General features: G+C 40.9%; 1 protein-coding gene and 1 long non-coding RNA gene across 5 annotated transcripts in view; one reads left to right on the top strand and one right to left on the bottom strand.

Moving 5' to 3' along the window:
• The window catches only part of LOC143419576 (uncharacterized), a 64,816-nt gene extending 54,186 nt beyond the window's left edge, over positions 1–10,630 (top strand). The window contains exon 3 of the long non-coding RNA XR_013099588.1: positions 10,321–10,630. This is a non-coding gene — a long non-coding RNA (uncharacterized LOC143419576). The remainder of the gene's footprint in view (positions 1–10,320) is intronic.
• LOC143419574 (RNA-binding Raly-like protein) overlaps positions 1–24,858 on the bottom strand; it is a 100,355-nt gene that overhangs the window by 52,908 nt on the left and 22,589 nt on the right. For 3 of the 4 annotated variants that reach the window (XM_076886921.1, XM_076886922.1, XM_076886924.1), the window contains one exon: positions 20,890–20,962. In XM_076886921.1, the coding sequence (XP_076743036.1) occupies positions 20,890–20,962 (73 nt within the window). Of the gene's footprint in view, positions 1–733; positions 853–20,889; positions 20,963–24,858 lie in introns of those variants that run through there. The other variant, XM_076886925.1, reaches the window with a different exon arrangement.

Here is a 24,858-nt window from a genome sequence, read left to right as displayed (position 1 = left end):
GCTGCAGTTTTGCTACTGAAACGATGATACCTCATGAAAAAAAATTGTCACGGCGGGGTGCGCCGATGTGTGTGGAAACAGGACCCAAAAGCAGATGATGACGAGGAGTTGTAAGGTTAAACAGAAAAGTGAAGCTTTATTTAAATGACGGCAGGGATAAACCAGGAAACCAAAACAAACTGGCAAAACACTAAGAGGTACTAAAACCAAAAACTATAACTGTGGAGAAAATAAACAGGCAAAGACGAAAACTAAGGCTAAGGTCAACATAACAAACGACCCGACAATGACATGCAGAAAACAAAGGGCTTAAATACATACAAGAGCTGATCAGGGGAAGTGAAGACACATGGGGGAACAGCTGACAAACATAACCCTAATGACAGGACCAAGAGAGAGTGAAACTAAATACAATGACCAAAGAACACATGACACTGTCAGAATAAAACAGGAAACACTGAAAACTAAACATGACAACACAATAAGACAGACCTAATACGTGATGAATGAATACAAAACCCCAAAACATAGAAAACCCAGGAACAATGACCAATAACTGCCCAAACTAAAGGCAAAATAGGAAATAACCCAAAAACTAATAACATATCAAAAAATGAGAAAAATACAAAGAGAACTCAGAGTGCTGGGTCGGAGACCCAGCCTGTGACAAAAATAACCTGAAAAAGGGCAGATTTCAGCCTTAGAACTTAAACAGTGCTATTTTTTAACTCACCCATATGTTCAAGGGCTGGACTCAGAAAATATTCATAGCATGAAGGTAAAATTTTGCATAACTGGCACAAAAACAAATCAACCAGCTGGAACGGAACATAACTTAAAAATGAAACCATATGCACAGTAAAGTGATGTCCTTGTAGATGACAGCGGGAGGAGGAAGAAAGTGTGTGTGCACTTCAGAAATAGTTTGACTAACCGGGTCACGAATTCTCTCCAGAAATGGCTGATGAGCTTTCAGATGTATTTCGTGGCAGTTTGAGTAAGTGCCATTTAGTTAAATTATATTCAAGAGAACATAGATGTCTACAGCCAGGTAATATATTCAATGCTGTGCAACACACACCAAAATATGGATAAACAGCACTGTGGCCCAGAGAAGTAATTTAAACTCAGGCCTCTTCAAAAATAAATGTTCTGCACTCATATAGCACGTTCGAACTTTAGCGTTTCTGTGAGTACTTTGCAGTGTAAAACACACACACATGCATGGCTAACAAGCAGCGGGACACACTACACAAACATGCATGAACTTTGATCATCTGGACAAATGCTCTGAAAGCAGTCCAACACAGACTGTGCTTGTATTTTATTTCAATATTTCATTGGCTAATCAAGATCAGGAAGAATTTACAGATTGGAAATTTTGGTTCATTCAGGACTTTTTGCAGCTCATCACAGATTAACACAACCTCTGCAGCCGTTCCAGATTGGAGGAGGATTGGAAGTAATCCCATGACATACATCTCAGCTGGCAGTGTTCCTGATGAAATTACTCAAATCCACCTAATCGGTCCACAGTATTTAAAGATAGAAAGCTTTTATTCAGCAGTTTTAACACTTATATTGTGGAGTATTTTGGTCCTTTCAGGGGCATTTCACAACCTCTGCCACAGAGGTTAAGCTGCAGTCTCTCCGTCAGCAGCTTTCACTGAGGTTTAGTGGACAGGATCAGCCTCAGGCTACGACAAGCTAATTAGATCAGGAATATCCAGATTTGAGTCCTGAGGGGGTAAAAGCGGGGTCAGGCGCTGAATTCAAATTAATTTAAAAGTGCCAAAACACTTTCCACAGCCCTCGGGCTGGATTCTAAAATATTAATTTGCCACTCTCTACAAATAAAACACCTAATTTGAAGCACTAATTGCTTTTTAAAAACAAAAAGTTCAGGAGTGTAACACACATGTGACGCCCTGAAATAATAAACATAATTAATCAAATCAGGGGGATATGTTTAAAACAAGTTTTAAAATAACCCTGAAGCCTATGAAGTCATGAAATTAACAGGGTGTTTCCAAAGGTCAGGGTGGCGTCTTCCTAGCCTGTGTGTACCTACATGGATATACATTCCCACATCTTCACTGTCATGCTGAACGATGTTACAGGCAGCATAACGACTTCTCCAGACCCTTTCATGTCTGTCACGTGTGCTCGGGGTGAACCTGCTCCCATTTGGGAAAAGCACAGGGTGCCAGTGATGGACTTGCCAATTCTCATATTCTGTGGCAAATGCCAATCGGGCTCCATGGTGCTGCGCAGTGAGCACAGGGCTCACTACAGGATGTTGGGCCCTGAGGCTATCCTCATGAAGTCTGGTTCTGATTGTTGGGTCACACTGGTGGCCTGCTGGAAGTGATTTTGTAGCTCTGGCAGTGCTCATCCCGTTTCCTTGCACAAAGAAGAAGATACTGGTCCTGCTGGTGAGTTAATTGCGTTCTACTGCCCTGCCCAGTTCTCCTGGGATCGCCTCCATGCTCTTCAGACTGTGCTGGGAGACACAGCAAACGCTCTGGCAGGGACACGTATTAATGTGCTATTGTGGAGCAGTTAGGCTACCTGTGCAACCTCTGAAGGGTCTAGGTATGGCCTCATGCTACCAGTAGTGACACTGACCCTAGCCAAGTGCAAAACTAGTTTAAAAAAAATTGTCAGAAAAGATGAGGAGGAAAGAAATGTCAGTAGCCTCCGTCTGTAAAACCATTCCTGTTCTGGGGGCTGCATCATTTTTGCCCTTCATGTGCACAGATTTGCATGAACAAGTGCAGAAGTGATTAACTCTTGATTTTAATTTAGGAGCTTTTAAGTTTGCTTTTATCAAACAGGACAAAATTAAACTTATTTGTGTCACATCTTCACAAATATGAAACTGTAACAAGAAAAAATATGATACATGATTTAGATTTTCTCAAGAAAATATCACAAAGCCATCTGGATCCAGGGACTTTTCTTTGGTGTCCGTGTCATTTGGTATTAAATTAAGTAATCTTAGTGTATTTATCAAAGACACTGAAAATGTTTACCTCAATATTAAGAATATCTCCAGATTAGCAGGAACAAGCATTTGTACTACTTGCTTCATCACAGACGTTACAATGAGGAACCTTCGCGGTTGAGACTATTTCCTGTGATATCACTGCTCAAAGTTAATGTTAGAAAAAAATTATCCTGAAGAGAAACAAAATGGTGAGATGCAGATGCTTGGAGCTGGTGCATTGATGTTGTCGGAGTCTTTAACAGAGCTTAAATTTGTTTTTCAGCCCTGAACATTTAATGTGTGTGTCTGCCGTGCTTTTGCTGTACAGGTCCGTCGTGGTGAAGACGGAGCACGGTGGAGCTGTGTGTCTATTACACTTTTTAGAGCAATAGGGCTTTGGAGCGTGATGTCACAGGGGTGGGCGTGGAAAGGATTTTGGCCCGATCCGCCATTTTGGGGGTCTAAGTAAGGAGCGAAAGCATAGCCATGGTTCGTACTTGCTGTGTGGTCGGCTGCAATGTTCGATCTTACGACCGGCACGGGAATAAGTTTGGATTGTCTTTTTATGCTTTCCCAACCTGGAAGCAACATGAAGGAGCTCATGTATCGGATATTACCAAACGAAGGCGTCTAGCCTGGATAGCAGCCGTGAGACGAGCTGATATCAAGTTCTGTTACGTCTCCAGATATCAGTTGATGTGCTCAAGACATTTTCATTCCGGTAAGTTCTAAATATGTTCACATCACACTTTATAGCTGAATAATATCATCGTTGGTGGTCTCGGAAGTTATAGAAATTGCGATCAAACATAGAATGGAGTGACTTGATTGGCTGATGTAAAGACAATAAATGAAATGAGACAGGAAGGACACAAATTGGCGTTAATAATTTGCCCGATTATCAATGTGTTAATTTACATGTACTTTACAATTATGGGCATATAATATGATAACGATATTTTAGCAGTTCAATGATAAATGTGTAACATTAATTATGGTGGGGGGTGGAAAATGGCTATTTCACTCGATGCACTCCAGCTGACTTCCTTTGGTATGAATGACGACGTACTCAGAGTTTGGCGGCTTGAAAATAGCCAAATCTTGCGCCCAGCCATTTGTAAATTGGATGTGCGCCTCCAGTGACTTGTAATTACGAAACTGGTTCGCTGTGTAAGCGCTTACTCCACAAACAAGATACGTGAAGATATCGGGGTAGGACAGTGGCGGTAAGTCGTCTGGGTCTTTACTCCACTGCCGTATTTCATATGGGTCCAGATTTGCGATGCACTCTATTTTTTTTCAAGTACCGCTGCTTCGCCTCTGGACGCAATCGGTCTCTATACCGTCCGTTTTCTTTTGAGCTGCTTTTAAGCATCTTTCTTGTCGTCGTCGTTCCAACACAGTGTGTTTGTTTTGATTCGTAGACCCCGAAAATGGAGCTGCGCTCCCACAATGCATTGCGGCGTGACGTCAACTCCAAAGCCCTATACTGGATTGGGAAGCCGCTGTAAAATTCACACTGCAGCTCAACAGAACTATAAATGAAACAACTCATTTTGATTCAGAGTTCGTTCATTAACTGAATTCTCCGACCACTTCATTAGTAAAACAAACCAATCAAATCGTGTCCGTCACTGGCTCGGCCAACAGAGTGCTGCAGGAATGAGTCTGAAAACCCAGAAATGAGTTAGTATTTTTGGCTTTTTGGCTCCCTGGTCAGTGGGTTATGTTGATGGCTTTTTGGTTAGATGCCTGAAGTGTGTTTAAGATGAGCTTTAAACATAACACAGAGTTTATCTTCTGCATTAATCCAAAAGCTGTTGGAAAACCCCACTCACAGGTTTGCCCGTTTTCCATGTCTCACTGACTGATTGCTGATGTATTCACTGACTATCCCACTCCCATTTATCATTTCCCACCAGCTAAGAGGAGAAGTCTAAATTCAAGAGCTCAAATATTCTCAAATGTGATAATAATTAATGGTGTGCTGATTCTTAGCAGTAAATTGTTATTTTACAAAGCTCTTTATTATTATTGTGTTTTTTTTATTGTTATTTAATTTCTTTGTAAATGTTTCCTCAATAGTAGATCACTACACGCGTTGGTGCTGTGGTATAAAATCCAGGACGCTATAAAAGTGTAGAACCGAGCTCCTAATCACACAGAAAAGCCGTTTCAGGTGTTAATAAGGGCTTTAATTTGCTCTGCACTGCACTGCTGTAGACCCTAATGGTGTTATTATCGAGCTCCGTGGCTTTTCTCCTGATGGGAATAATTACACAGCAGCGAGGAACGTCAATGAACATCGTGGACAAACACACTGAGAGAGAGCGTTTGTCGAGAGCGGGAGAAATCAATGATGTGTTCAAACATCCCTCCCCCTCTCCACAGAGGGGGATGAGAATCTGCTCGCCGTTTTGTAAAGAAAAACGCGGAGAGAGAAAAAAGCATTTGAGTGTTTACAAAGTGAGCAAACATGGCTGAACTAAAACGAACAATGGGAGGTGACACGGCGAGGAAACGACGAAGAATTTGCATTTTACCAACCACCACTTAATGCTAACCCTCCTCCGACGCTAATGATAGCATTCAGCATCGGGAACCCCCCTCCGCTGCTTGCGCTCTCACGCGCTGAACATCAAATCAGTGCGTGCGCGCTCATCAATATTCATGTGCTCCTGAGTGAGTGTCAGACGGCAGGTGAGACCATGCTGTGCACTTCCAACGGTTCCATTTATTCTGATTTACCGCTCACCCTCAGCAGCCCGCCGCAGTGTCATAAATCAGGCGGCGTACCGTAGCTTGGCGAGGAGGAGGTTAATGGGCCATTCAGCCGTACTCGGTCCGAGCAGAAAGCCAGGGCAGGGGGGAGACGTGGCTCGGCTGGTGAGCGCCGTGAGCGTTGAGGTCACCGTGAGCTGGCTGCAGGAGTACTAATATTGTTTTACAAATACAGCTTATGTCAACATCTGAGAAAACCTACAGTTCAGCAAATACAACAAAAAAGTGTCTCAAAAAGTAAAAGAAAGCAGTTTAATATGCTGTTCGTTTATATAATTAAACCAGATTTAACAGGGCTATGAAATTTGAGTCGCCTATGGATCTGAAAGTACAAATCCATTCACTCATCCAAAAGAAAACTCACAGCTGAAGCACTTTGACTCCTTGGATTGCCGTAGTAACACATTGCTGTACATTAGGAAAAATCCCCCAGTAAAGCACTCCAATCAAATTATTTGGATACATAATGAATGTTTCACACCATCAAATTGAACAATTTCTATGAAACTTGAAAAATTCTGCTAATCTCCGTGTTCTTCTTACTGGGCACTACCAGAGCAGCTTTGCAATAGTCACAGTTATAAATAATCCCTGTTTAGCCTAACCTGACCTTAATGTAGCCCCTCAGTACATCCTGTGCCAACTTTCTCCTCCGAAAAGATTGTGAGGCTTCTGTGCACACCACCAGTTATGTGCGTAATATGAGCATATTAGTGATATCCACTTTCTACAATATCCAAAACTGAGTAGGGGAGACCGGGGATAGTTGTAACATTTTTGACATTTCTGTCTGTAAATTGGAGCTTGTTTAAGGTAGTGGATTCAAAATGTAATGCAAAGTATTTACATGTCTCTGCTATTAAATAGTGCAGCTATTTTCTCTGCAGCACAATTACCCATTGCATGGTATGGTCTCAAACACAAAGAGTGAAATGTTACAATTAACCCCATAGTCTGGGTTAGTTGTAACATATCCTGGGGTAAAATGTAACACAATGAAATAAGGGTACTAACAAAACATTAACATGTAATCTTTGTTTATTCAACACATGAATGCACTTACATCCATTTATGTAGCTGTGTGTGTGTGACAGAATGCAGAAATCTAACTTTGAACATATTCCAACCCCCCAAAAAAGATAAATTATGGAATTTTCTATAACTGAATATTTCATTAATTTTGGTTGGTCTTTCTCGAGTTTGGCCTCATTGGCTCAGTGGGCATTATAACCTACAACTCTTGCACCAATTTTGAACATAACAATGAAGCTGAAAAAATGTAGTTGTTCACCAGCATCGCAATTCCATTACTTTTTATCCTGGCTTACCTTGGTGTGGTTTGCAAAGTGCTTCAGAAAGATGAGGAAATCTGTTTCTTGCACCCATCCTGATTTATTTCCACTACCAGTACTTCCTACTGGTCCATCTCTGACACAGTGGCCTGCATAATGTATGTGTGGGAACACAAACAGTGGAGGAATTGTGTTGCCAATGGCATTAACCGCATATACAAATGCAACCAGTGAACCTCTCTCTGCTGATGTCGTTGCCCCAACTTGTTTAATATAAGTTAAAGTAATAGTGTGGTAAGTTGTAACATCTGCATTATTGTTACAACTAACCCAGACTGTTGCTGTTACAACTGACCCAGACTCCTATAGCCATGAACTAGCTAACATTACAGCCAACGGCTAAAACACTAGCACTAAAGACCTACACAGAATATATCCCCATAGACATACAAATAACATAATTTAAGTTTGATGAGTTTAACTGCAAAGCAGATAATGCTACTAGAAATTGAAATAAAGTAGAAAAACTTACAAATTGGCATACAAATTACTTTTTTTCATGTTAAATTGTCTGTGTTTGACAAAATGTGCTGATTTTTCACATGTGATAGCAGAACTGAATTGGGCGTGCACAGGATGAGTCACATCATTTGAAACTTAGCTCTGATTGGAGAAATTGGAAGTGTTACAACTGACCCACGTTACAACTATCCCCGGTCTCCCCTATTTAAAACTGTAGAACTGAGCTCATCAACAGTCTGTGGTTCAGTCCACAGCTATTTGGAGAATAACACACATTTGCTAATTTTCTGCTTCCCTCTGTATACCACAGTGCATTTTAAATCAGTGAAGACGTGACTCAAGTACACATTTCCAGCTTTAAGTCAGAGTATTTACTCGCTCAGTGAAAAATACTCTCGAGGAGGTAGGTGTCTTCTTGTGAAGATCTACAATCAAAAGGCTCCTTTATGAATGGAAATAGACTCTTTTTAACAATGTGCAAACCACTGGTTAGGTCAGATTAGCTCTTAAAAACATCTAAACGCACCTGCAGAGTCCAGGAAAAAAGATCTTTGGGCAGATGGAACCAAGGTGAGTGATGGGAAGAGAAAAGCATGGAGACGGTGAGAAACGTAACATTTACCCTGTCATTTCGTAGCTCAAATGGCTCACACTCCATCACTCTTTACATCTTATTGCCTGAAAACTGACAAATGTGACTTTGATCTTGAGCACAACTTGACTGAAAACAGATGAGTTGATCAACATGTGTAAGATTGCCTTCCTCTCCCTGAGCCTGGTTCTACTGGAGGTTTCTTACTGTTAAAAGGAAGTTTTTATTTCCCACTGTCGCCAAAGCACTTACTCATACAGGATCATCCGATTGCTGGGGTCTTCTCTGTTTTCTCTGTATTATTGTAGGGTCTTTACCTTAAATTTGGTACTTGGAGGCAATAATATTTAAATCCTAAACCGTTAATGCGATACTTTTGTTAAACTCTTTGCAACACTGTGCACAAACCTATGGCTCTAACTGTGACTGTAATTCTAAACTCACCCCCCACCCCAAATACTACTATGTACTACTAATACTATGTATTAGTAGTACATAAACTACTACAAGCAGCATTCAGAAATGTGTGGTAATAATCCCAAAGACAAGTTTCAGGCAGAATATATCCATGGCTCAAACTTCTAAAGCTATTTATTCTGAAGCTATATATGCAGAGCACGCATACAGATGAGAGGAAGGAAGGCTGTAGTTCAAGGAGAAAGACAAAGCACAATCGGATGCGAGAACAGGACAATGTACGGCCTGTGCTTAAACCCAAAAGGTGTAAAAATCCCGGGAAGTATTCAAAGTGGGAATTCAGACTAATTATGAAATATGAATTGCACATCCTGCATTGTGGTTTCTGCACTTTGCTAGATAAATGCTTTAATACAAAAGCACCAAAAACATATTTTAAAGTGAAAAATAATTTGTTTCACTGCATAATAATGGACGATGTGGGGATTATCCTTTTCTCACATTCAGTGAACATACAGAAAAAGATGACAGACGTAAACAGTTTTAAATCTTTTCTCACTGTGAGCTCCAAACAGGACCTGCCGGCCAACCTGCGTCCACAGTCTTATCTTAATTATATTTAAACTGCGTGTTTTGTTTGCATGTAAACACACTCGGCCATTTCAGAGTCGATGAGGTGAAACCGGCAGCCGGCAGCACAGCTCCATCAAAGGCGACATTTAAATTTAAACAAGGAGGCTGTTTAGTTTCCTCTCTTTATCTTCCCTCCGAGTGTGTGTGTGTGAGTGTGAGTGCGTGAGTGTGTGTGTTAAATGGTTTTTGTTTTCTTGGGAGTTTTTTGTGCCGCCTCTTTATCGAGCTGTTATTTTTCTCCTCAAAAGAAACGCTGATTCATCTCTTTACGCTAAACGCTCATCTCAGCAGGGCGATCGAGGGACAAGAAGACATAATTACAGAGTTCTGCTCGGTGCCCTCGCTCTGTGTCTCTCCCATCATCGCTATCTCTCTCTCCATCTCACCCTCGTCCTCTGTCTCTCCTTTGATTTCTTTTTTTTTGCCCTCGCGTAGTTGATGTGAAGTTAATCAGGAGGTAGGAAAACACACTTTGCAGTCTGAAGGTCTGCCTCCAACAAAAGCGCAGATCAATGTGAGGACCGTACAACCCCAGAGCTGCCGGGAACCTGAGAGGCCTCCCCATCGGTTAATTAAATGCTGATTCACATGGATTCAGGAGGCACCGACCTGCAGGCAGCCCTGCACGTGGAAGGAGGAGGCTTCACTGAAGTCAAAAGTTCTCTAAGATTTTTGCAGCTGATAGAAAAAAAGGAAACAAAATAACGTCTCAATTAGAAAATGAGACAGACAGCTATGGAGCTGCAGGTGAAACGGTGGCTGGAACCCACTGAGCGTTTCCCGTCAGGGACACAGTTGTTAAATGTTTCCCTTATTGGACGTTTACAATATCATCAAAAATACAAAATATTGCTTTTAATGCCGTAATTTCACTTGATAGTTAAACACATTTTAAAGTGGACCTACTAAGTAGATCATTACCAGCTCCATGTCTTTATTCTTGGACTGCAGTAGAGCAGCTTTGCATCATTCACAGTTCTACACATTCGTATGTCTCATCCACGTTATGCCATGAACCATTTTAATGTGAGGAGCAGCAGAAAATCTGTAGCTTCTTGTGAAAGTGTTTTTATTTAACTTTATTTAACTCCCAGGTATGGCACGAAAACATCGAGGGAATGTGTCCTGTCATCAATCCTAAATCGACCAACAGCCTGCCTGCAGAAGAAGAACGCTGGAATTCGATGTTTTATGTGTAATTTAATGGACACTGGTAGCAATGCACATGCTCAAGTCTACCTTGTGGACTCACACACACCACTCATTTACATGTACATTACATCCACTCATTTCATACAATAAAACTGTGCATTCATTTAAATATTGTGCATATTGTAATTGGGTTGTATTTATACATGTGTGTGTATAGTATATATCTGTGTATGTATCCATATTGATTGTACTTTGGTCATTGTTTGAGTCATATACATTTCAATAACAATAAATTGAATCTAATCTAATCTAAAATTTCTTTCTCTCTAAGGAAAAACTAGAGAATTAAAGTGACACTTTATTTAACTACAGAGATACAGTCCTGTGAAAGACGAAGTACGCCCTGAGATTCAGTCGCTTGTAGAACCTCCTTTAGCAGCAATAACTTGAAGTAATGATTTTCTACATGACTTTATCGCCCTCTCACATCACATCACATTTTGGCTCACTCTTTACAGAGCTGCACTGAGGTTTGCAGGATTCATTAACAGCTCTCTGAAGGTCCCACCACAGCATTTCGGTCAGTTTGAGGTATGGATTCGTTGGCTTTGCATTATTGTCCAGTTGGTTTGGTCTGAGCTTTAGCTGTCAGACATGTGTCCTCAGATCTGACTCTGATATACAGAGGAGTTAATGGTCAACTCAGTGACCCCCAGGTGCCCAAATCATCAGCCCTCCATCATTGTGCTGACAGTTGGTTTGAGTTGTTTGTGCTGATATGCTATTTTTTGTTGTTGTTGTTGTATTTTTCTCTCTAATGTCCTGCTGTTTATTCTGGACAAATATCTCCACTTCTGGTCTCATCTGTACAAAGGACATTGTTGTGGTGGGTTTTTCAGATACAGCTTGCAAACCTAAGTCATGCAGCCTTTCTGGAGAGAAACAAGCAACACTCGTTCAGTCTTTTACGAATTTCACTGTCAAGAACATTTAAACTGCCGTCCGAGGCCTGTAGAGGCTGAGATGGAGCTCTTGGGTTTTTTGCAGTTTTTCTGCTTGGATGAAGATTGTGGCACACCTGAATGCTCCAGACCACCAAACTGCCAGAACCTCTGTTTTTCTAAAGGTGCTCACTCTTACTGGTCATCAGTTAATCAAGTGCATTTGAGTAGCAGCACCTGACTACTACTTGACATTTTAATTCTTATGTAAGTAATGAGGGTGTACTTAATTTTTCACACGACTATATATCTGTGTCAGGGCAAGGGGCTGAACATGAGCCTAAAATGTTTGTCTAATATTTTTCACCCCAATTTGCGACATTATATTACAAAATACAAATTACAAATATTCTTGATTTCCTGTGACCCTCCTCCCGTCAGCAGACAGGTTAAAAAGAAAATCATGGAAACAGCGCTGTGCCAAACTGGCACATCACACGAGTGTGGGTCTGTCATTGTGTGCTTGGATCCTGAGCAGAGGACTGGACGGCAGCCCCAGAGACTAAAGCGATGAGCCCGGATCAGTTTGGAAACACCATCTGTCTGTACATCAGTAATCACATTCCTCCAGCATTAGAAAGCACAACCATAACATCGATGATGCCTTTGGAAAGTGACGCCTTTTTTTGGAGACCTAAAATTTTTCAGGAGACTTGATTTTAGAAGAAGAGCACAATTAGTTTTAGGCTGTTGATTAGCCATTAGGATTTAGCAAAAGTGCTAAACAGGCCGAAGTGCAGGACATCGACAGAACACAAAGAGAACACATAAATGTTTAAATTGAGAAAAGTTACCATTTTAGGAAGAATGTTAGCTCATTTTGACTAAATAAAATAAATAAATGGGTTTGTGAGAGTTGCAAATCATTGTGTTCTATTTTTATTTACATCTTACACCCTGTCCCCACTTTTTAAGAGGTGGAGTTATGAAGAACAGCACTGAGAACACACTCAGCATTAAGGATAATTAACACATATCGTTTGACACAAGAGTCGCACGAAAAAGCTAACAACCATGATCCATCCATTCTCTTCCACTTATCCAATCTTAAAAACCGTAAAACCCTCAAGCAGTCAGCAACAAATTCAGTCTGAATTGGTTTTTTTCTCTTCCAACACCAAAGTGAATGTTATTGACTGGCCTGCACAAAGCCTGACTTGAATCCCATTGAAAATGTGAGGGGTGAACTGAAGCCAGACGACCATCAAATCTGGAGAAGCTCAAGAAATTTTCCAAAGAAGAATCCGCTGGGATCGCTCAGGAGACGCATGAGAGACTCGCTGAAAACTACAACAAATGACTGCAGGCTGTTATCCATTCAATTCAGCTTTATTAATTGAGTGCCAAAATTACAACAACAGTTGCCTCCAGGTGCTTTATATTTTAAGGTAAAGGCCCTAAAATAATAGACAGAAAACACCATAAGAGTCCCGCATGAGGAAACACCTGGCGACAATAGGATGGAAAAACTCCAATTTAACAGGAAGAACCGAGCTCAGGGAGGAGTGGCCAACTTCCGTGACTGGTGGCTTTTTTTTATCCCACAGAAAGGATACAAAAAGGTTAAGTACTGACATCAGAGGATATAACAGTTTTACCCTGGTGGTTCTTGTTTTTTGTGAAAAGTAAAATAATCCAAGCTTTCAAAATAAAACTAGGATGTTTGGAAAAATGATTCTGTTCTCCAGAAGACATCAGGTTTCTGATATTCCACTTAGTAGTTTTGTGCTTACTGGAAAAAAGTCACAATAGTTAGAAGTGACCAAAAAAATTCAGGGTCCTCAGAAGTACAAAAGTATTTGTGTGTCTGCATGAGTCCCAAACACAGAGGATGCAGCCATCGATCATATCTGAGAGATTCAGTAAAGCTTCTGTGAGAGGCGGCGTAATCGCACAACAGTCCCTGTGTGTGTGTGTGTGTGTGTGTGTGTGTGTGTGTGTGTGTGTGTGTGTGTGTGTGTGTGTGTGTGTGTGTGTGTGTGTGTGTGTGTGACTGACTGTCATGTCATGTAAGCCAGCAGCTGCTGGACTTTGTCACACGGCTCATCCACCATGATGACAAACACCCTCGCCTCACACTGACATGCACTCAAAATAAACAAAGATTTGGAGCGAGACTAAAAAACTAGAGCAATTACAGTTCATTTGGGTTTTCCACAGCTGTGGAAGTTTCCACAGCTACTTTTAGAACTATTAACACAGAATTAACACATCAAAAAATGTGGCAGTCCAATAGAAACGGACTTAGTACAAAGCAGCAAGAAGAAGGTGAATGAAAAACCCAAATGGCATCACTTCTCCACCTGTTTTCTAATCATATCAGCTTTTATTTGAGTTACATTCAAGCAGAAACCTCCTTATGGGAACAATGATGTCAATGCAGTTCCTCTAATGTCCACTAGAGGCTCCAGCAGTAAGTCAGACTTCAATGTTACGGCACAAATAACCATGTTCACAGCCTTCTACAAAAAACAAAATTGATTTTTATAGATAATGTTGCAGTTTTACACATTTATCTCTTGCATTTAAACTGCGTGAGGTAAATAAAAGTTGCAGTAGGTGGGCTCACTTACGATCACACTGAATTAGGGACTCACTTTCCTAACCCAGCTAATCAGCTCCGGTGCTAGAATTAGCTGATGACTCTCTAGCTGAGCTTACCTTAAGCCCACCAGTCCCACATCATTCCTCACCCTGTCATCCTCTCAGCTCCCAACAATCAGCCATGCTTTCCACCCCTATCACCAGCCAGTCCTCTCAATACTTTCCAGTCATTTACCCACATCGGCCAACTTGCACTGTCCACAAGCCTTGATCCCTACAGAAGCACCATAAACCGTGCTGTGCGATGCTTCTTCCACTTCTTTGCAGTAATAACAGGTGACACGTGGTATTTTTGGTATTATTTTTGCCAGCATCTCCCTTATGACAACACAAACAGCGTGTTAGGCTATCATAATGTTAACAACAACCACTTGGCAAAATCAGGATGTCCTATAGGTTACAGTGAGCTTTCTGATGCAGATCAAACAGTAACTGGATTTGAATCAATCCTGTATTACTGATATAAGAGTAAACTGTGCACTACACTGTGTGGAGGCATCTGAGCAGTTAATCGTGCCCTTTGATTAACGATCATCAAACAATTAAAAAACACAATGCCACCTGCGGTCGTGCTCAGCTCTCAGCATCCCAGAGAGAGCCATGTTTTTTCCTCTGCACTGTTTAACATCACCGGTGCAGTGAAGTATTGATAATGTATAAGTCACGCCACACAGCCCCACTTCCTTCACCTCAGACTGGAGCTCAGAGCCTTCCCCCAGAGTCTCGGTCTCTGAAGCTTAGAGATGCATACGCTGCTTTTAAAAAGTCTTTCTTGCTAACATGAAAGGACGTCTGCAGCGAGGAAAGAGATTTAAAATGCAGGATGGAGCAACCAGAACCTCTCAGAGGGCTTCAAACTGTGAGACAGACCTTTAGAGGATGAGGGACAGAGCTGAGAATCAGAGCGTAAATAATTATTCAGACGATCACACATTTATCAGTGATTATACACCTAAGCATCGCAGTTAGGAAGTTTATTTTTCTAATGTTCTTTATGTTATCTTGCAAGAAAACTGTCATAATAGTTGAATTTTTCAAAAAGAAAACCCAAAAGTAACAAAATTATAAATTTTGAAACTAGGATAATGATAGATTGAGCTACAGAGAAAGCAACGTGTGGCATCATTCAGTTTGCCAAAAACCTCAGACACAAGTTTACCTCGTATCCAGGGCAACAGAGCTGGAAGCTAAAACAAGAAAAAACATGCTAAAGCACGGCGTGTTTTTAATTAACCTGAAAATACTTTCACTATGGGCAACATTTAAAACAGTTTAAGTATGATGATTAATCTACGTGTACCTTTTGATCACTGTTAAATCAAAGTAGCTTTAGAGAAAACTCAAATATTCTTAGTCACCCTGTCATCATATTGTAATGAAATTTCTTTTCTCGGGATGCTTCCTGCACTGGGGTCGGTGCTCTGATGCACTCCAAAATTGGCTGCTGCGAGATGACGCTCCCATTTCAGAGATGTGCAAAGCGACAGTGTAATTTGGAGGGTTAACAGCCTGGAAAACATTGTTTGCCTTCCATTGAGACATTTGTGTTTTGCACTTTGCTTGGATTTTTACTTTCAGCTTGAATGCTGCATTTTTATTTCATTTGACTCAACTTTGTACTTTGAAACGTGCAGTACCTGCAGTACTTTTGTCATGCAAAACTTGAGTGTAAAGAATTTGAAGTCCACTTTGCGGGTTTTTCTTGACTGAACTCTCCTATCTGTGCTAACAGTGTGATTACAATAGAGGTTTGGAAAAAAATATTGCCTGGTCTGATTAGTCTCAGTTACTTATCCAACACTGAGATGGTAGGGTCAGACTTTTTATGTAAACAACACGACACCATGGATCTGTCCTGCTTTGTATCAGTGGTCCAGGTGCTGCTGGCTGTGTATACCTATATGTGTATATCTATATACCTATGCAAATGGGAATACTGTTTTTAGGCACTGCAAGCTAATGAGACAGTTGTGCACATGGTTCCCATTAAGACTCCTTGTAAAACCCCTCCAAGACCCCCTGAAATTACACCACGTTTTTGATTACAGAAGAATTCTCAGGAAGTTTGGGGCTTCCGCAGCAGCTGTGACAGACTCGCCAAACTACTATTTTCCTCTGATGAGTAAACATTACTGAACTTGGGTCGACACGCTGCCGGTTTTTGCATCATCACGTGAACTTTCTTGGCTTGCTACCTGTGAATACTTCTGTCAGTGATAAATGTTGTAGCTACAATGAGCTGCTGTGTGTTTGTACCTCAGGCGAGAGCTCTGCTGCTCAAAGCAGGTTTGGTGTCGTTAGTTTTGATTAGGACACGGAGAAGGAGGCCGAACCCATCTGGAAGACAAGCTGGGGTGTTCAGACGGAAAAATGTCGCAGAAAACACACACTGATGAATAAAAGTCTGTGTACCTGCTCTCCATGTGGCCAAAAGGCTGAAACTTTTTAAAAAACAATTAGCACATTTGAAAGACAAATCAAATGTAATTTGGCGGGAGATTTCTCGAGGTCAAATTATATAAAAAAAAGACAAAGTGGGAACAAGCTTTGTCCATTTTTCTGTGTTTGTGGACGTATTGTTAATTCTAGCATCCACAAACATTCTCTGGATGTTTGGGCTGAGCTCTGACTCTCCACCTTAGTTTCTCATGATGGTAGAGGTTTAAGAAGTAAAGCTTATTTAAGCCTGCCGCCTTTTGCAGGCTGTGGTAAGTGAATTATGTGAAATCCTGAGCAACGAGGGTTCACGCACAGTGAACTGTTCCCACTGGCTCCCTCCACAGATCCTCACAGCCTCTCTGGGGGTTGGCTGTGCGGCTGCCTGGCTGTAAATCCCAACTCTGGCCGTCGCTGAGTCGTGTTCGTCCCGGCTTTAATCCGTCCAGCGGCGTGCGGCGGTGGGATTTGGAGGACAGTTTGGCTTTAGCTTCCATGTAAACAGAGAATGAGGTTAAAGCTGGGGACAGCTGGACCGTCATTCACTTTCAGCCTCAAACAAAATGCCAACTGCAGCACTAACAACCACAGAAAACCAGCATTGATAGAGCTGCTGTTCTGGTGGTACTACTATAAAAACACAAGTTTAACATGTAATGTTAGCAAAATTACTCCAAAGAATTTAAACGACATAAAGGATCTCGAACACTCAAAGATTCAAATGCACGTCCCTGTATCGCAGAGGAATGCTGTCTCTGTGAACCGCTCATGGATGTCTTCTAATGTAAATGGATTTACTGAAGCAACACTAGTTGTACTTGTTTTTTGGATAATTTGGATTATGGTATAATTCCCTGTAATTAAATGGAATTATAATTTAATTACGTTTAAATTACAATTATATGTACCTACAAATACATAAAGGTTGGTTCACTAGAATAAGGGGGTAGGGAGTCAAGTTTTTACAGGAAACAAAGAAATATTTATACTCTAAATACATTTATGTAGTGTGTAACTTCAGATATTTTACAGGAAAGCAGACAGAAATTATTCTGTACATAATTTTAACTGCAGTGTAAATAAATTAAAGTCTGTAATTTCATGGTAATTTTGCAGAAAAACAATGTTTCTCCATCTCACCTCATAGGTCTGCTGTAGCTTTTGGTCAGGGGCCATATCATGCACAAGACTAATGTTTATTTATTTATTTTAACTTTAAACAAATTTCATTAACTAAATTATCAATAAACTGTTTCAAATCTCTGCTAAATAATTACTAAAAAGTGAGGGAAATTGAATAATAGAACATCATGTACATAAACATAATGATGATAGAGATGTAAAAGTGCAAGATTGAACACTCAGTAATACGGGCCTCGCTCCTCCTATTGTTTGTTTTTCCACAAAATTCCTATTAAATTGTGCTCTACCTAAAGGTACGCATTGCTTTACTTAGTGTAGTGTTTATCTATATCCATACTATGAAGTAATAGCCTTAAATAACATTAAGCATTAAATACATTTAATTTGATAATAATTCTTTCTTTGATTCCTGTAAAAATCAGACTTGTTAGCCCCTTATTCTAGTGTACCTACCTTTAAGTATTTGTAGGTAAATGTAATTACATTGTAATTCAAAATAAAATACCTTTATAATTATAAATGAAATGCAGGGGAGTCGCATGTCGTATTGTAAAGTTTTAACAGATTATGTGTCAAAGCTATTTTGATAGAATGATACAAGGCTGAAAAACGGGGCCTCAGCAAAGGCTCATCAACACAACACAAAACACTATTACTGGCCTTCTTCCTTCCCTGGATTACACTTCTAAAAACAGGGAGGGAAGTTTGGTCTGAATTTCCAGAATTACAAAACATAAGTTTGCACTTGTATGGAGACACTGGGAACAGCACATTTTCTTAGATACAGATTTTCATCCAAATAGACTTTTCAGGTGTCATATTTAAATAGTCAGGTAGGTTGTGTGTATAAGCATCACCTTGATTTGTTATGCTGTCTACTCATCAAACGTGTCTGTTAGATATTAATGTTTCTATTTGTAATAAAGGTTCAGTATCCATCAGATTACTGCAGTGAAGGAAATTAAGCAAGTAAGCAAAATGTATCTACATATACGTCTCTGTTAGTTTTCATTCTAGAACAAAGAACCATTGAAAGGTTTTAGTCGGATGACCTCAATGACCTGCATGATATTTATTAATGCAGGAGTTCACTAATGTCAGCAGACGTGACTATGCAGAGCTCTCAAAGTAATCACCACTTTGGACCATTTATAAGTGACTTACTGAGACTAGTTTACAGTGAATTACAATTGGACACGGGGGAATGGGAGGCAGAGCCTTCAGTTTTCAGGCCCCTCTTCTGTGGAACCAGCTTCCAGTTTGGATTCGGGAGACAGACACTATCTCTACTTTCGAGATTAGGCTTAAAACTTTCCTTTTTGCTAAAGCATATAGTTAGGGCTGGACCAGGTGACCCTGAATCCTCCCTTAGTGATGCTGCAATAGACGTAGGCTGCCGGGGGATTCCCATGATGCATTGAGTTTTTCCTTTCCAGTCACCTTTCTCACTCACTATGTGTTAACAGACCTCTCTGCATTGAATCATATCTGTTATTAATCTCTGTCTCTCTTCCACAGCATGTCTTTTATCCTGTCTTCCCTCTCTCACCCCAACCGGTCGCAGCAGATGGCCCCGCCCCTCCCTGAGCCTGGTTCTGTTGGAGGTTTCTTCCTGTTAAAAGGAAGTTTTTCCTTCCTACTGTCACCAAAGTGCTGCTCATAGGGGGTCATATGATTGCTGGGTTTTTCTCTGTATCTATGAAGCGCCTTGAGGCGACTTTTGTTGTGATTTGGCGCTATATAAATAAAATTGAATTGAATTGACACCATTCAACTGAGGCACAAAACATGGACAAAGTAGTATGACAAAGACTATTAACATGGTTATCAAAGCTAAGAGCCTGGTCCAATGTAATAAGTACATTTCTGACTTTTGATTGAACCAATGATGGCCAAGATTGTTGATCACAGTGGCAACAAAGCTGTCAAGAGCACAAACAAGAACTTATAATGATAATGATAACTGATAATTATTTTTGCAACATTCTGTGAAGAAATAAAACGTATAACTGGATATCATGTCATATGTAAGATATGTGACACCTTTAAAAATGCCCAAAACAGAACCTTGAGACACACGACAGGACAAGATAACAGAGGAGAACCCAAAGTTTTCAGCAATGATCAATGTGAGGATTTGGATGATGCTGTTAAATCAAAAATTTTCATCTTTCCTCGTCAAAATTTCATTAGAAATTCTAAGAAGAGCAGCTTCTAAAGAGTGATGATGATAAAATCAAGAACTGCATATATTTTTGTTGTTGTTTTTAATGCAGTGGCGTCTGATTCACATTTGGTTACTAAACAGCTGTGAATGAAGCAATAAAACACTTTTAAGTCAGTTACATGTGTCTGCATGTAAACTGTCTGATTTCTTTCATGGCAAACTTCACGTCTTTATTGTCACACTCATCAACTCTGCCACCTGATGTTATCATTGTAAACCTGTGATGGACGCTAATGATGCTTTAATTAATTAACTCAGAAGGATGAGAAAGAAGGAGATTTGGTCGTTAACTTACTGTTAGGGAGCAGTATTTTTGACATTAATACTAATTTCTCGATGGAAAAATATGAGACAGCTTCTGAACACAAGCTTTGTTTTCTGGAAAGTCTAAGGAGGACATCTAGATGATGTTTAAGATTGATAAATAATCATCTCAACTATCAAGCTCAAGCTATCAAGAAAGGCTGCTGGCTTGTTTGTTTGGATATTCTTTATCTTTAGTTGTTTTTTTAACATTTCCACATTACTTCTTTTGAGTTCTTTAAGATTTATTGGTATTTATAATAATAAACGTATTAAATTATGCACACTTTTCAGTAACCGGTGCAAGATAATGTACAAACGTGCAAACTTTCTACTCCAAAGCAATCAAAGTGTCTTCCTAAAACCGCCTTTTCTCTACCTTGATGATGTACCACTTCCACCTGCACTGAGATTATGAGATGCTACTGCTTCTCTTCATCTTATCATGTCTCTAAGGCAGATCTCTAAATTATCAACAATGCATAGTGACAACTGCAAAGCCCATTTCCAAGCAATCCCTAAACTTCATGCTGGAAGTTTCCTCCAAGATTTCCCTCCAAATGTGTTTAAATGTCAACATAGAACCAGCATAAAACAATTTCCAGCTGAGGATAGTGAATAGAATTCCTCTTTAGGACACTCTTTAGTCAAACTTTCATTATTTTTAAGCTTATTTCATAGTGTTGTGAGGGTGCAAGTCATGATCTTTTTCATTATTTTTAAATTGAAGTTTCTATAAATGTAACCACAGAAGCAATATCTGTAACTCAGGTGGAGTGGTAGATATGCAGACGCACCTGTCAATGGCGCTGCTTCCTCTCTTGGCTGTCGTGGTCCGACCGGCTCTCAGTTCACCGTTCATCCTGGCGTCTGGAAAACAAACCGTCAAATTAAGTTAGACACTGAGGCCTGGTGTCTCAGCACCTGACGCGAGGAAGACGGTAATGGAGTTAGACATAAAACACTGCCTGAACCCACAGCTGACACACACACACACACACACACACCTGTATTACTGACAGTACACTATCCATCACGTTACGTGGCATTACACTGACATACTTTCCTAGAGACTCACTCTTACTTTGGCCTTAAAGCAAGTCTACAAACACTAACTAAAGCCATAAGCCACACACAGCTCTCACACAGCACTTGCACGACTCCCAAAAGTAAATTAATAAAGAAAAACTGTACCACAAACAAAGTGCACAGCTACACACCCTCCCTGTACACAAACACACACACACAGCCCCAGCGGGCTCAGCCGGCGGCCCTAACGAGTGGCCAGAGCAACTAATTGGCTTCCATCTGTCAGACTGGAGTTAATTTTCTCTCACATTCATGCTGCTTTCCTCCTATCAACAACAAGCATGTCTGTCAGCCAAAGAGAGCACAAAAATGGGGTATGCCCTAACAAAAGGGAAGCAGAAAATTTGATTTCAGAAACCCCTGTAAACTCTTGTGCCGGGCTGTTACGTCATGCTGCCGTGATAAATCTCTGAGGTTGTGTCTGGAAGTTACAGCAAAGAGAACGGGCTCCAGAAAAATGAGAGAATTACTCTCCTGAGCAAGTTTCATAAACTGAAAGTAGACATAAATCTGCAAAGGGGAAAAAATTGAAACCTTATCCTGGGGCAAAGTCCTCCAATTTGTTAAATGTTTTTCATGGATTTGTTTATTCATACATACAGGACACGCACAGTTTTTATGTCGCTCTGACCACAGAAGTTGATACTGAGGCTCTGTCTTCATCCATTTAGATGGGAGCTCCCCAAACAACTGCCCAGACTTATTACCAAGTATGACTTTGAGTTAAAAAGTTGCAATCTCTGGGGTCACTGAAAGTTTCACTTCCATTTCACTTCTTAACATCCAAAAAGCTATCTGTAACCATGCAGGTATGCTTTGGTTTACATCTACCTCATGAGAGAAAGTTTCTCAAACAAGACTCACTGGCTGAAAAGATGCTAAAATATACCCGACTAGCATCTATTTTATCTAGTCGGGTATATTTTATTTTATTTATCTCAAAGTTGGAGATGCAGCATTGTCATCATCTAGACCAGGGGTGGGGAACTCCAGGCCTCGAGTGCCAGTGCCCTGCAGGTTTTAGATCTCACCCTGGGTCAAAACACCTGAATCAAATGATTAGTTCATTACCAGGCCTCTGGAGAGCATCAAGACAAGTTGAGGAGGTAATCTAGCCACTGAAATCAGCTGTGCTGAGAACAATTTAAACTCCAATCCCCGTCCGCTGAAACCCATTTCACATCTGAATGCTAAGCTAACTCAGAAACCACAAGTTTATAATGCATCAGAACAAGCAAGCTAATGTACGACAAGTTCACCATAACGAAATTTACATGTATGCACCAAAATGGTTCAAACTCTATATATTATATGCATTGTGTGGCCATATATATTTATGTAACATAGTAACTCAGTTATTGAGCTTATGCTCTTTACATAAATGCCTTTTTTTTCTGCAAACGTGCTACAGTCAGCTGGCTTTTTGTTCATGTGCTGTGAGGTGGGAAATTTTAGAGTGATTTACAGCTTAGGAGTAGAGATGTGGACTTTTATTTATTTATTGCATGACAGGACACTAACGAGAAGCTAAATTGCAGAGACAGCTGCAAAGCACACAAAGCTAGTTGTGAAGAACCCAGAGTGGTGTATGCAGTCTCCAGCCCAGGAGCCAGAGCCTGATTTTCAGTAGGTAACAAAGCAGTGATGAGCAGCCTTATTTCTACAGTAGAATCAGTGTGGTGATCACAGTGGAGTGCTCTCTGGATTAATATTAGAATGAGTAGTATAATAAATGACGTTTTATCTAAGGCTGTACATGACCCTAACCCAGGCATGGGCAAACTACGGCCCGGGGGCCACATGCGGCCCGTTAAACGTTTTGATCCGGCCCGCCAAACTTGAAAAAAATTTAATAAATTAACCTTGTTAATGTTTTATTTCCCCTGCAATTCTGATGTTTCCTCACTAGATGGCGCACTCTAGATATATTGGCTTTCTTGAGGTGAAGCGCAGGCCTATTACTCCACGTTTGCACTTTACCCTGTGACCCACCGACCCTCTATGAAGATGAGCGTACCCAAGAAAAGGAAAGTGGACAGAGAATGTTGAGTGTTCAAAAAGGAGTGGACAACTAAATATTTTTTCACTGAACACCGATCATCTGCTGTTTGCCTGATATGCCAAGAAACTGTGGCGGTTTTTAAACAGTATAATATTAGCCGTCACTTTGCCACAAAGCACGCTAATTATGCTAGCAAGCTCTCAACAAAAGAACGGGAAGCTGCTGCTGAGAAGTTGGCAGCTAATTTGAAGGCTCAGCAAAGTCAAACTGCCATTCAAGAGTCAAGTACCAAGGCCAGTTTTATGCTTTCATTAAAAATAGCAAAGGCCAGCAAACCACTGTCTGAGGGCGAGTTTTTAAAAGAATGTATGGTAGAGACAGCAGATACAGTGGGGCAAAAAAGTATTTAGTCAGCCACCGATTGTGCAAGTTCCCCCACTTAAAATGATGACAGAGGTCAGTAATTTGCACCAGAGGTACACTTCAACTGTGAGAGACAGAATGTGAAAAAAAAATCCATGAATCCACATGGTAGGATTTGTAAAGAATTTATTCGTAAATCAGGGTGGAAAATAAGTATTTGGTCACCTCAAACAAGGAAAATCTCTGGCTCTCACAGACCTGTAACGTCTTCTGTAAGAAGCTTTTCTGTCCCCCACTCGTTACCTGTATGAATGGCACCTGTTTGAACTCATCATCTGTATAAAAGACACCTGTCCACAGCCTCAAACAGTCAGACTCCAAACTCCGCCATGGCCAAGACCAAAGAGCTTTCGAAGGACACCAGGAAAAGTATTGTAGACCTGCACCAGACTGGGAAGAGTGAATCTACAATAGGCAAGCAGCTTGGTTGTAAAAAATCAACTGTGGGAGCAATCATCAGAAAATGGAAGACATACAAGACCACTGATAATCTCCCTCGATCTGGGGCTCCACGCAAGATCTCATCCCGTGGGGTCAAAATGATCATGAGAACGGTGAGCAAAGATCCCAGAACCACACGGGGGGACCTGGTGAATGACCTGCAGAGAGCTGGGACCAAAGTAACAAAGGTCACCATCAGTAACAGACTATAACGGCAGGGAATCAAATCCCGCAGTGCCAGACGTGTTCCGCTGCTGAAGCCAGTGCATGTCCAGGCCCGTCTGAAGTTTGCCAGAGAGCACATGGATGATACAGCAGAGGATTGGGAGAATGTCATGTGGTCAGATGAAACCAAAGTAGAACTTTTTGGTATAAACTCAACTCGTCGTGTTTGGAGGAAGAAGAATACTGAGTTGCATCCCAAGAACACCATACCTACTGTGAAGCATGGGGGTGGAAACATCATGCTATGGGGCTGTTTTTCTGCCAAGGGGACAGGACGACTAATCCGTGTTAAGGACAGAATGAATGGGGCCATGTATCGTGAGATTTTGAGCCAAAACCTCCTTCCATCAGTGAGAACTTTGAAGATGAAACGAGGCTGGGTCTTCCAACATGACAATGATCCAAAACACACCGCCCGGGCAACAAAGGAGTGGCTCCGTAAGAAGCATTTGAAAGTCCTGGAGTGGCCGAGCCAGTCTCCAGACCTCAACCCCATAGAAAATCTGTGGCGGGAGTTGAAAGTCCGTGCTGCTCGGCGACAGCCCCAAAACATCACTGCTCTCGAGAAGATCTGCATGGAGGAATG

The sequence above is a fragment of the Maylandia zebra genome, linkage group LG7, assembly GCF_041146795.1.
Source record: "Maylandia zebra isolate NMK-2024a linkage group LG7, Mzebra_GT3a, whole genome shotgun sequence".
Lineage (NCBI taxonomy): Eukaryota > Metazoa > Chordata > Actinopteri > Cichliformes > Cichlidae > Maylandia > Maylandia zebra.
This window is presented reverse-complemented; position numbering and strand designations above follow the sequence as displayed.